General features: G+C 38.3%; 1 protein-coding gene across 2 annotated transcripts in view; it reads right to left on the bottom strand.

The window, feature by feature from the left end:
- Positions 1-2,219: 2,219 nt before the first annotated feature.
- The window catches only part of mthfd1l (methylenetetrahydrofolate dehydrogenase (NADP+ dependent) 1 like), an 86,362-nt gene continuing 76,328 nt past the window's right edge, over positions 2,220-12,253 (bottom strand). For both annotated transcript variants that reach the window (XM_061900548.1, XM_061900549.1), the window contains 2 exons: positions 7,618-7,737; positions 2,220-2,880 (listed from right to left, as the gene is read on the bottom strand). In XM_061900548.1, coding sequence (XP_061756532.1) covers positions 7,648-7,737 — 90 coding nt within the window. In that variant the 3' untranslated portion in view covers positions 2,220-2,880; positions 7,618-7,647. The remainder of the gene's footprint in view (positions 2,881-7,617; positions 7,738-12,253) is intronic.

The raw sequence follows: 12,253 nt of genomic DNA on the forward strand, positions 1-12,253 counted from the left end.
GGTTGAATAATTTTGATCACAACTGTAGAATGCAAAAAAATGTCAAAAACCTTTGTCTATTTGTCTCTAATAATGATTGTGAACGATAAGCAAAAAAAAAAAAAAAAAAAAAAAAAAAGAGTAGTTCCCCTTCAAGTGGCCTAGTTGAAGGACTAACGACAGTGGGGTGTCCTTATTTTCGCGAAACTTAAGGGCTGGAGGATGAGCCGAGGAGAAAAACAATCAATTTAAGTGAGAATGTATATTAGTAAATGTGTTGAAGGACTTATAATCAAGCCCTCTAGGAATTTGCAGCGTCACAATCGAACCAATGATTACAAATTTAACCATCCATCCATTTTCTACCGCTAGTGCCTTTTCGGGTTGCTGGAGCCTATCCCAGCTGCATTCAGGTGGTAGTCGCCACCTCATCGCAGGGCCAGCACAGATAGACAGACAACATTACACTCTCATTAACAAAATCACTGCAAATTACAGCACGTGTGGGCTTAACCAAAGCTCACAAAATTGTCGTCTTTTTGTGTAGTCAATAGCTACTTCCTGTTCTTGTCTACAGCGCTATACTTCCTGGGTAATGTAGCATATAAACATTTGCTTCCTAGTTTTGATTTATTAATATATTCATTTAAAATTTATTTATACAGGGTTAAGACAGTTAAAATATATTATCCTCTGCAACGCTGACCTCATAAGCAAGTAACATTTACATGACAGAGATGTTGAAGTGTGATGATAATCGCTCATCTTCTCTCATTTACCAACAACAAAATAGCACTATAGATCGCTCTCAAAAGTTCAAAAGTGCTCTTAATGTGCATGGATAAGTGTGTTGGAGCATAAATGAATGTTTAAGATGGTCCAACGCTTTTAAATAATCAAACATACACAGGGAATATCTGCAATTTGTGGACGACAGAGCAAACTGCCTTTATTGATGTCTCTTTCTATAATCAAAATCAATTGTTACTATCATTAGTTATAATTAAAAACAGAGTAAAATGACAATGAGGTCTGACTATGTGCTTTTATTCTGATCTAGTGTCTACTTTTAAGTCATTAATACAGTATCCATCCATCCATTTTGTTGGGGGGTCACGGGGGTAAGGTGGGGTGCACCCTGGAAAAGTCGCCACCTCATCACAGGGTCAACACAGACAGACAGACAACATTCACACACTAAGGCCTATTTAGTGTTGCCAATCAACCTATCCCCAGTTGCATGTCTTTGGAGGTGGGAGGAAGCCGGAGTACCCGGAAGGAACCCACGCAGTCACAGGGAGAACATGCAAACTCCACACAGAAAGATCCCGAGCCTGGGATTGAACCCAGGACGGCTCAAGACCTTCATATTGTGAGGCACATGCACTAACCCCTCTACCACCGTGCTGCCCTAACACAGTATTTATTTTCCAATTTTTGTTTATAGTATGTACTTTTTTAGGCTGATGTGACAGAAAACACTTAAACGTATAGCCAAATCATGACAATATTTGAAAAATAAGTTTCAAATCATAAAAACTTTCTTTAAAAGATGCTGCGAAATAAGGCATTTTAGGCTACAAAATTGTACAAAAAAGCCCACGAAACCCAGGAGGGAAAATGTTTCGCAATATACCCGGTGTTGGCGGCGTTTGGCATTAATATCCTACCGTCTGATTACTTTTAGATGTTTTATCACACACACACAATGAAGTTTAAAATATTGTGCTAAACATGTTTGCTCTCTCGTCTTTAAACGAGAGAGAGTAAACAAGCCACGAGTTTTGTGCTCATTGCATCAGTCAAGTCAAAGCAGATATTTTCTATCACATTACAGGGCAATGACGTCTGTCAACGACTCAGGAGGCATCAATCTCTCTAGATTGCGCGCACGCACGCAAACACACACACACACACACACACACACACACACACACACACGCACACACACACACACACACACACACACACTCACACACACACAGTATAGATGGTGCATTCCTGTTGCCTTGACTGTAGTTAAAAGTGGCACATCCTGCCTGCTACAGACACACACACAATAACAAACTGTACAGATGTGGAATGCTGCCTGTGAAGGACACACATGTGCACCCAAACACCTCATCATGACAGATTCTACACCCTGGGGTGATGCAGGGGGGCTTCCTCTACTGCCCTATTCAATCGGGTACAGCACCTCAGACTGCAAGACAACAGCTGCAAATAAAAACACTAACACATTATTAGTATCATGAATGTATTTTTTAAAGCTCAGAATTGATACTGTTAGAAATACTGAATACGTTTTTGAGGCCGCCAGCCTCTGTTAAATGCAGTCACTAAATAAGCATAATAAAAAAGATTGTTACATCCAGTTTTGCAGGTACAAATCTTTAAAAAAAATGCATTCATATTCACAGCATATTACTATAAGTTATTATGGAGTAACTACACTCATCATGTGGTAACTACTTCTTATGTGAGACCTACACTCACACAAGAGGCTGCTTGGTGACCTTGTTAAAATGGAACATTTTGCAACAACACAATGTAAAACTGAAATAAGATTAGCTGCTATGGCAATTAGACATAATGGCTATTTGTGCGTCCATTGACGAGTATAAAATAGAGAATTACTAAAAACCTGAGTAATTTCTTACGTAAACAACATAAGCATTAAAACACATAAAGGCTGCATGGGAGATGTCAACGACAACCCACACGAAACATGGTTAGAGGTTAACTTTGGCAGGTTACACTCATGTGCAAATACAGCAAAATGTGGATATGAGCTGCTGGTGGATATGAGCTGCTGGGAAGGTCTAATGGGAGAGCCTTTCCCATCAGTGATGCAGTGATGAGTCTTCACGGTGTACGCGTGGAGCAAGCTGAGAACGCCGGCTGGGGAGCAGAAACAGGATGACGCATTTAACAGCAATCGTGTGTGTCGTTTTTTTAATCGCAAAGCTTTTAAGTGTGTGTGTCGGAATGGAGCCACAAATGATGTAAGTGAAACCTTTTGGAAAGGATCAATAAAGTTGGCCGGGCCAACAACAATAACATTCAGCTGATGAGCTTTGACAAGGACGAAGTAAGGTGTGACTCACTTACAGCATCCCTGCTCATTATTGGGACTCATTCCAGGAAGTCAAATAAATCAATTTAAGCACAGTTTCCACCAAGAAATAAAGTTTAGGTTGAATTCTGCAGCGTTTTTAATTGTGAAGGTTTGAAAAATATCAGCTAAACTCTTTCAATTTTACAATGAACCATTAAGAGAATGATGGAAATACAATAAAATGCAGTATTTACAGGAGCATATGCTTGTTTATTTTTATTGAGTACAACTACAGAATTAACAATCATTGGGACAAAAAAATGTGCCATTAGCAGCCTTTAGAAAAATAAGGCAAAATTGACATTAAATGTTCATTAATCAATTTCATTCCTCATTATAAGTCTTTTTGAACAAGACAAGACTTTTACATACATTGCGCTGTGTACAGTGAGTTGGGACAATTCCAAGGGCATTTCTTTTAAGAAAACTACTATGAGAATGTACAGTGGAACCACGATTTACTAAACTTAATTGGTTCTTAAATTGAAAAGCTTGTATATTGAGAGGAGAGGCAGAGTCAACAATGCTGTGAAATGTTTCAAAACCCACACTGCTTGTCCGTTGTTTTAGTTGGACTCATATTGAGCTAGCAAAACTAAAAATAAGTTTTTAAAAGGCAAAACACACTTAAAAGCACACAAATTAGCAAAGCAGCTAACAACAGCACTGCTCTGCTGAATATATGAGTACAAATAGTAGGGCTGCGAATCTTTGGGTGTCCCACGATTCAATTCAATATCGATTCTTGGGGTCACAATTCGATAATATATCGATTTTTTAGATCCGATTCGATTGTCGATTCAAAAACGATATTTTTCCAATTCAAAACGATTCCATATTCATTCAATACATAGGATTTCAGCATGATCTACCCCAGTCTGCTGACATGCAAGCAGAGTGGTAGATTTAAAAAAAAAAAAAAACTTTTATAATTGTAAATGATTGCAATAATGTAAATGTGTTTTAACTATTAAACAAACCGAAAATATTGGACACAGTGTGTTGTCAAGCTTATGAGATGTGATGCAAGTGTAAGCCACTGTGACACGATTGTTCTTTTTTATTATTTTTATAAATGTCTAATGATAATGTCAATGAGGAATTTTTAATCACTGCTATGCTGAAATTATAACTAATATTGATACTGTTGTTGATAATGTTCATTTTTGTTTAACTACTTTTGGTTTGTTCTGTGTCGTGTGTATGTCTTCTCTAAATTGCTCTGTTTATTGCAGTTCTGAGTGTTGCTGGGTCAGGTTTGGTTATGGAATTGGATTGCATTGTTATGGTATTGCTGTGTAGTGGTTTGTTGGATTGATACAAAATAAAAAAAATAAAAATAAATATATAAAATAAAAATCGATTTTTTAAAAATGACAATCGATTCTGAATCGCACAACGTATTCGATTCGAATCGATTTTTCCCCACTCCCCTGACAAATAGTGAAAAGCACGCCCACAATGGCTGTGCTGCTTGGCACAAAATGGCTGCCCTGCAAGCCACACATTGTTGGTGGATACACTTTTCCTACACTGAGACAAAGTTTTCACGACATAGCCAATGGTGATTGATCTTAGACTGCAAGGGAAGATCCGCTTCCCTGAAAAGGTTAAAAAAAATATGTGCTTTCGTGTTTCCATTTCATAGACTTAATACACACTTAGAACTTGTTCAACTTTGGTTCAGAGTCGGCGACTTTCGCGATAGCTGACAATTTCTTCTTATTTATTCTCGTAGCATCACAGTGCATTAAACGGTATTAAAGCTATGACTTAAATGGGGCAGCATAGAGTGGGTTGTTCCACTGCAGCCAAATTGGACAATACATGGAATGTGGGCTTCCGTAAGATGCTTAGATGATCCGTCTGAGGTTTAATCCAGTTTGGATCGACAGCCAAATGAGCAAATCAGCAATATTGAAATATAAACCACTGGCAGAACATCAATGAAATATAAACCACTGTCCGTCCATCCATCCATTTTCTACCGTGCTGAAGCCTATCTCAGCTGCATTCGGGCGGAAGGCCACATACACCCTGGACAACTGGCAAAATATTTTTTTAAGTTTCAATATGTTACCGTTAAGGTGATAGGGCGAAATTTACAATCCTCTAAGTGACGCATTCTTTGTAAAATACTTTTATATTTTATTGGAAACTGAAAATAAGCTTCCTCTACTTGAAAAACCAGCAGCTGCCACTGAACAAAGTATAGTCGTATTCAGTCAGTGGTTCATAATTCAAAACATCTGTATAATGAGGGGTTCGTAAATCGAGGTTCCACTGGGCAAGGAAACTTTTTTTAATTTGGCTTGGTAGCAAATGAATGCAAGTGCACTTTGAAGTCTTTTATCAATTTGCATGCACTATCTACACATTAATTTATAACCATTGAACTTCTTTCTACAATTAAAAAATAAAATAAAAAATATGCAAGTTAAAATAAAGTAAATTAAATATGTCTTTTTTGAGGAGCTTCTGCATATGATATCGCAGCTGTGTATTGAAGTATGTGAACGATTCTGCTATATTGTCTTATCTGTAGGGTGCTGCAGTGGCATATTACTGCTGGTGGAAGCAATCCAGTGTGTCTGAGATGTTTTTCTGTTACGTCTTGGTGTCCATGATTGACACTTTGGCCTGCTTGGACATACACAGAGCAACCAAGTGTCTCCACCACCATGCCCGTTTGAACAGGCAGCACTCAAGATTGTAGTGTGCACAACGCACCTAATGTGCGATTCCAATCACTCACACAGGGCCAGAAGATTATAGTTCTGACTATTAAAGACTACAAATAATTTTGTCGTCCAGGTTTTTATTTACTAAAATACTTACTAATAAGGCAAAAACAGCACGCAGATGTACAATTTATCCAGAAATTATTACTGTTATGCTATACTGTATGATGCTAATATGATTTGTTTTAGTTAAAGAATATAACCTAGCTATAACCTGCTATAATTTTAAAAATGCATCACGACATTCGCTCTTTTCTTTAACATCACTGACTGCAGACTTAATGAGAACCAACAAACACAATAAAAACAAATTTACTGTACAATATCTGCTGTCATTATATGTGCTAGAATCTGATAGAATCTTGTTATATTCCCGTTTAGATGAAGAATGACTCATAATACTCGCGAAGAAAAGGGGGGATAGAACCAAGCATCTTTTGTGTCTTTCTCACCATTTTCGGGTCTAATTTGGCTGTCAATGTGGACCAACTTGTCGGAATACGTCTTTGTCCTACTATCCAGGTGAGAGGCATGATTTATGATCTACAATTAAGTTTGACGAACGTGAAAATGGGGAAGCAGCTCATCCGTCGATCATGTCAACATAGCAGCATAATAAACTAGTGATCATGGCGCCGCTATAAATAGTTTGTCTGCGTTAGTGCTTATAATAAAAATCTCACTATTACTTGGTTAATATTCAAGTTGCGAAATGTAAATGGAGTATTATTGGCACTTTTTGGATGGTTATTTATTATTTAAGGGATAAGCGTTAGAAAATGGATGGATGGATTATTATGAGCTCCATTTTAAGCAGGCTTTTAGTTAAGCGTTAGAATGGATTAAAAAAAAAAAAATCTAATGTTTTATCTTCTTTTCAAGTCAGGACGTTAAGTCACGTGGTGGCATCTTTCCCCTGTCTATGGAAAAGCTTGCCGCAGGATTTAAGGGCTGCAGAGAACGTTCGCCTTTAAGAGCAGATTTAAAACCCACCTTTTTGATTTGGCTTGTTCTTAATATCTATTAATTTTGTTAAAGTCATTCGTAGTCTACTTTTATTGTTATTGTTTATGCTAGATATTGTGTACTTGTATTTATTTATTTTATATTTACTCCATCTATATTTTTATTTTCATAATTTTTACTCATTTGATCCTTTATTGTTAATCATGGTTCTTACTGTTTGTACACATTTTAATATAATTACTTTTCAGCGTTCCTCTGAGTGAGCCCTGTGCATCAATGATTATATCGGTCAAGATATGTGCCAGCTCCCATTTGGCCACGGTCTGGTGACCTTCTGGTGCAGACGGCTCCTGTGATAGTGTTTTTTCACCTGGCTCCTCTGTATTCAGCCATGCATTCACCTGATTGTGTGCGTATGTATGCGTGTGTGTGCTTATGGGACAGATGATGAAGGGGGAAGAGACTGTGTGGGGGGGGGGGGGGGGGGGTCATCGGGACATTGGTTTGTAGGCTAGTAAGGTAAAGCTTTGTATCTGACAAGTTTCAGCTACCTTGCTTCCGCATGCTTTATCAGAGGTGTCACGTGATGTTAGCGTGACGTTGTTACCTTACTAGCCTATATAAATCAACCATTTCTATAAACACATTAGTAGGCTAAATGAAACTCTTCAACATGTTTTTATGGATGTAATTTGTAAAATGTAATTTAATTTATGTATGAAAAGTGCTTTATACATGAAGTTTGATTAGATTTTAACCCTATTGCTTGGTGGATCTGTAGCTTCAGAGGCTTAATAAAAAATTGAAAAGTACCACAAATTGTGCCTGTAAGCATATTTATGCTTAAAAGAGCCCGGTGATCTCCTCCGTGACTGGGTCAAGATCAATGTCGTAGAAACAGGGTCTTGTCGGCAGGCCAGGCATGGTGCTCATCTGAATGAAACAAAGCGCCAAATTAGCTAAAAAAACAAGGCATTAATGGATCAAATTGAGAAGCATATGATGGATATAAAAGATATGCCTCCGTACAAGTTTCAGAAAAACTCAGGATCCAATAAAAAGTGCAATTTAGATGATAACAGTAGCTTCATATTAACACTGGCCCCACAACACAGCAGTCAGCTTCCAACGTGCACTATCAAAACAAGATTGAAGGTTCCAAATTACTATAATTTAGTACCATTTAACTCTGACTGAAGAAGAGCAGTTGTGTGGCGACAACCTTCACTTAAAGGGGAACATTATCACCAGACCTATGTGAGCGTCAATATATACCTTGATGGTGCAGAAAAAAGACCATATATTTTTTCAACCGATTTCCGAACTCTAAATGGGTGAATTTTGGCGAATTAAACGTCTTTCTGTTTATCGCTCTGGAGGGGATGACGTCAGAATGTGACGTCGCCGAGGTAATACAGCCGCCATTTTCATTTTCAACCCATTGTAAACATTGGGTCTCAGCTCTGTTATTTTCCGTTTTTTCGACTATTTTTTGGAACCTTGGAGACATCATGCCGCGTCGGTGTGTTGTCGGATGGTGTAACAACATTAACAGGGAGGGATTCAAGTTGCGCCACTGGCCCGAAGATGCGAAAGTGTCTGCCGCCAGACCCCCATTGAATGTACCAAAGTGGCTCCACATTTTACCGGCGATGACAGACATGGCACAGAGATGTATGGATAACCTGCAGATGCATTTGCAATGATAAAGTCAACCAAATCACAAAGGTGAGTTTGGTTGATGTTGACTTATGTGCTAATCAGATATATTTGGTCGCGGCGTGACTGCCAGCTAATCGGTGCTAACATGCTACGCTAATCGACGCTAACACGCTATTTACCGGCGGTGCTAAAGCAGACATGAAACAGAGATGTATCGATAACCTCCAGATGCATTTGTAACGATAAAGTCACAGAAATCATAAAGGTGAGTTTTGTTGATGTTGACTGCCAGCTAATCAATGCTAACATGCTATACTAACATGCTATTTACCGGCGGGGCTAAAGGAGACATGGCACAGAGATGTATGGATAACCTGCAGATACATTTGCAACTATATTACGTTTACTTCCACCCACATTTAATGCGAAAAAAACACTTACCAATCGACGGATTTAAGTTGCTCCAGTGTCACAAGACGCGAAAGTCCTGATTGTTTGGTCCGCACATTTTACCGGCGATGCAAACCAGCTATTTGGCCATGCTATGGCTATGAATAGCGTCAATAGCTATTCGCTCAATAGCTTCAGTCTCTTCTTCAATACTTTCATACTCCAACCATTCGTTTCAATACATGCGTAATCTGTTGAATCGCTTAAACCGCTGAAATCCGAGTCTAAATCCGAGCTAATGTCGCTATATCTTGCTGTGCTATTCGCCATTGTTTGTTTACATTGGCAGCACTGTATGACGTCACACGGAAATGGATAGTGGCATCGCAAATAGCGAAAATCAAGCACTTTAAAGCTTTTTTTAGGGATATTCGGAGACCGGTAACATTTTGAAAAAAATTTCAAAAAATACAACATGCCACTGGGAACTGATTTTTATTGTTTTTAACCCTTTTGAAATTGTGATAATGTTCCCTTTTAAGCAGTGACAAAAGGACAGTCAGTTGATGTTTAACAAAAAAGGGTAGGAAATAATCATGACCATTTGTGTAAAAAAAGATGTGGTAACAAAGTCAAAATGCCAGAGAAAGAAAATTAGTAGAACATTGTCGGAAATGGAGAATTCAACTTTGGACATACTTTTACAAGGCTGACATGAACAAGTGTCCAGTGCAATATTTAAAGAAGGTAAATACTACATAGCACAGTTGAGTGATGATGCCTCAAAGGTAAGTCTTGGCACACAAGTTGTTGTCTATGAAGCTATTTTAGGTTAACAACAAGAGGAGGCTTCAATTTAAAAGAACCGAGAGGGAACCAAAACGTTGAAGAAGTTGATCTGATTCGAAAGTTTTGTGTTTCATCATCCACTTTTACATGGCAAATGAGAGGTAATAGAGAACTCATAGAACCCCAAATCATCCATCAGAGGGAAAATGATCTAGCTCTTGTAACATTGTTCGCATGCCTCACCCAAGGCCAGCTTTACGAGCCCATTAGTGGAAACCAAGCAGGAGGAAGTGACCGGCCAATTTCCTGCACCAAGAAAATGCAGTCTAGCAAGTCAACAAAAATGGGGAGGGTGTACTTGTAGCTTGATGCCAACTCACTGCTGATGACTGGTCCTGAGGTCATCGTGACTCTTTCACCAAACATGACTCAACGTGTGAGTAGGCTTGCAGGAATTCAATACCGCTGCATTCTATCAGTATCTAATGTACTGCAATGGGTCAAGTAATGTCGGGGAAATTACCTTTGACATCGTAATGTTGGATAAGTAGCTTCTGAAAGTGCTTTCTTTCCCACAGAATGCTGCAAAGTGAATCAAAACCTCTCCTCCCATCACTCACATCCTTCAGTGACCGATGATATATTTTTCAATTGCAATTTAACAGTTAAAAACATGATTTTAAAATCATAATTATTTGTCTTTGATTTTTTGCAAGGAAGGTGTTGTCCAATATTTAAGTAAAATTGTATTTAAACATTTCAAAGTTCATGGTTTAAGTTTATTTCGAACATGCATAAAGAGATGTCCGATAATATCAGACTGCCGATATTATCGGCCGATAAATGTTTTAAAATGTAATATTGGAAATTATCGGTATCGGTTTCAAAAAGTAAAATTTATGACTTTTTAAAACGCCGCTGTACGGAGTGGTACACGGACATAGGAAGAAGTACAGAGCGCTAATAAACCTTAAAGGCACTCCTTTACGTGCCGGCCCAATCACATAATATCTACTGCTTTTCACACACACAAGTGAATGCAAGGCATACTTGGTCAACAGCCATACAGGTCACACTGACGGTAGCTGTATAAACAACTTTAACACTTTTACAAATATGCGCCACACTATGAACCCACACCATGAACCCACACCAATCAAGAATGACAAACACATTTTGGGAGAACATCCGCACCGTAACACAACAAACACAACAGAACAAATACCCAGAACCTGTTGCAGCACTAACTCTTCCGGGACGCTACAATATACACCCCCGTTACCCCCTACTACAAAATTAGGCATAATGTGTTAATTCCACAACTGTATATATCGGTAGATATCGGAATCGGTAATTTAGAGTTGGACAATATCGGTATATTGGCAAAAAAGCCACTATCGGACATCTCTAGTTACAACATGATAAGTCACAATTTTCAGTTTCTCTTTACCCATTAATTTCTAGCCCCAAATTTCTCATGAATCAAATGTTGAAGCCAATTTTCACCAAACGTTTGTCTCAGTTATCATATACCGTTTCAGTTCTTGTTCCGCCAAACATTGCACGTCTGCTAGCGCATTACCCTACGTCAGTCACGGCGTCACGCCATGCCTGCCCTGGGCTGGAAGCTATTTATTTTATTTGGATTTTGTATTTTTACATCGGAGCAGGTAATAATAAGATGATAAGTAATCAAAACAAAGGCAAATTTACTTACGACAATAACACAATTAACTGACATGTTAAATACGAGACAAATATGTTGATCTGATCATATTTAATTTTATCTTGTCGATGGGTGGGACAACTTCAGAATATATCCAATTTCAGCTCTTTAATAGAGGAGTGGGTGCTAGTAATGAACGAGAGCCAATCAGATGCTTTAAAAAAAACAAAACAAGATGTTCTAAAATCCACATTGTAACTAATATCTGTCAACGTTGGAGAAAGTGAAGAAGAGAAATTAGATTTTTACTGCTCCAATACCGCCAGCAGGCAAGTCATCGTTGTTGCGCCAAAAACTGATTCCATGCCAAAAATGTATTTCCGCTGCCATGGGAGCATGAGTAGCTTTCCGATTTCTTCTGTCCAGAACTGATTTCTAGATGTAAGACAAACCTTAATATTTGTGGTTATCGTAAGAACATGTGTTTAAAATTATTTAGGCCTTAATTATGTCAGAGTTGGCCATCAAATAGATTGTAAAGGACTGTTACTGATCCGATGTTAATGTGCTAAAACCTCTTTCTTCTTTAGAAGCTACATATAATAACTGTTCTTTGTCCATGCACATAATACAGCATTAAAAGATTATAGTTGGTACAAAATGTGGCTGCTAGACTTTTGACAAGAACAAGAAAGTTTGATCATATTACGCCTGTACTGGCTCACCTGCACTGGCTCCCTGTGCACTTAAGATGTGACTTTAAGGTTTTACTACTTACGTATAAAATACTACACGGTCTATCTCCAGCCTATCTTGCCGATTGTGTTGTACCATATGTCCCGGCAAGAAATCTGCGTTCAAAAGACTCTGGCTTATTAGTGATTCCTAAAGCCCAAAAAAAGTCTGCGGGCTATAGAGCGTTTTCATTTCGGGCTCCAGTAC

This window comes from Nerophis ophidion, linkage group LG05, assembly GCF_033978795.1.
Source record: "Nerophis ophidion isolate RoL-2023_Sa linkage group LG05, RoL_Noph_v1.0, whole genome shotgun sequence".
Classification (NCBI taxonomy): domain Eukaryota; kingdom Metazoa; phylum Chordata; class Actinopteri; order Syngnathiformes; family Syngnathidae; genus Nerophis; species Nerophis ophidion.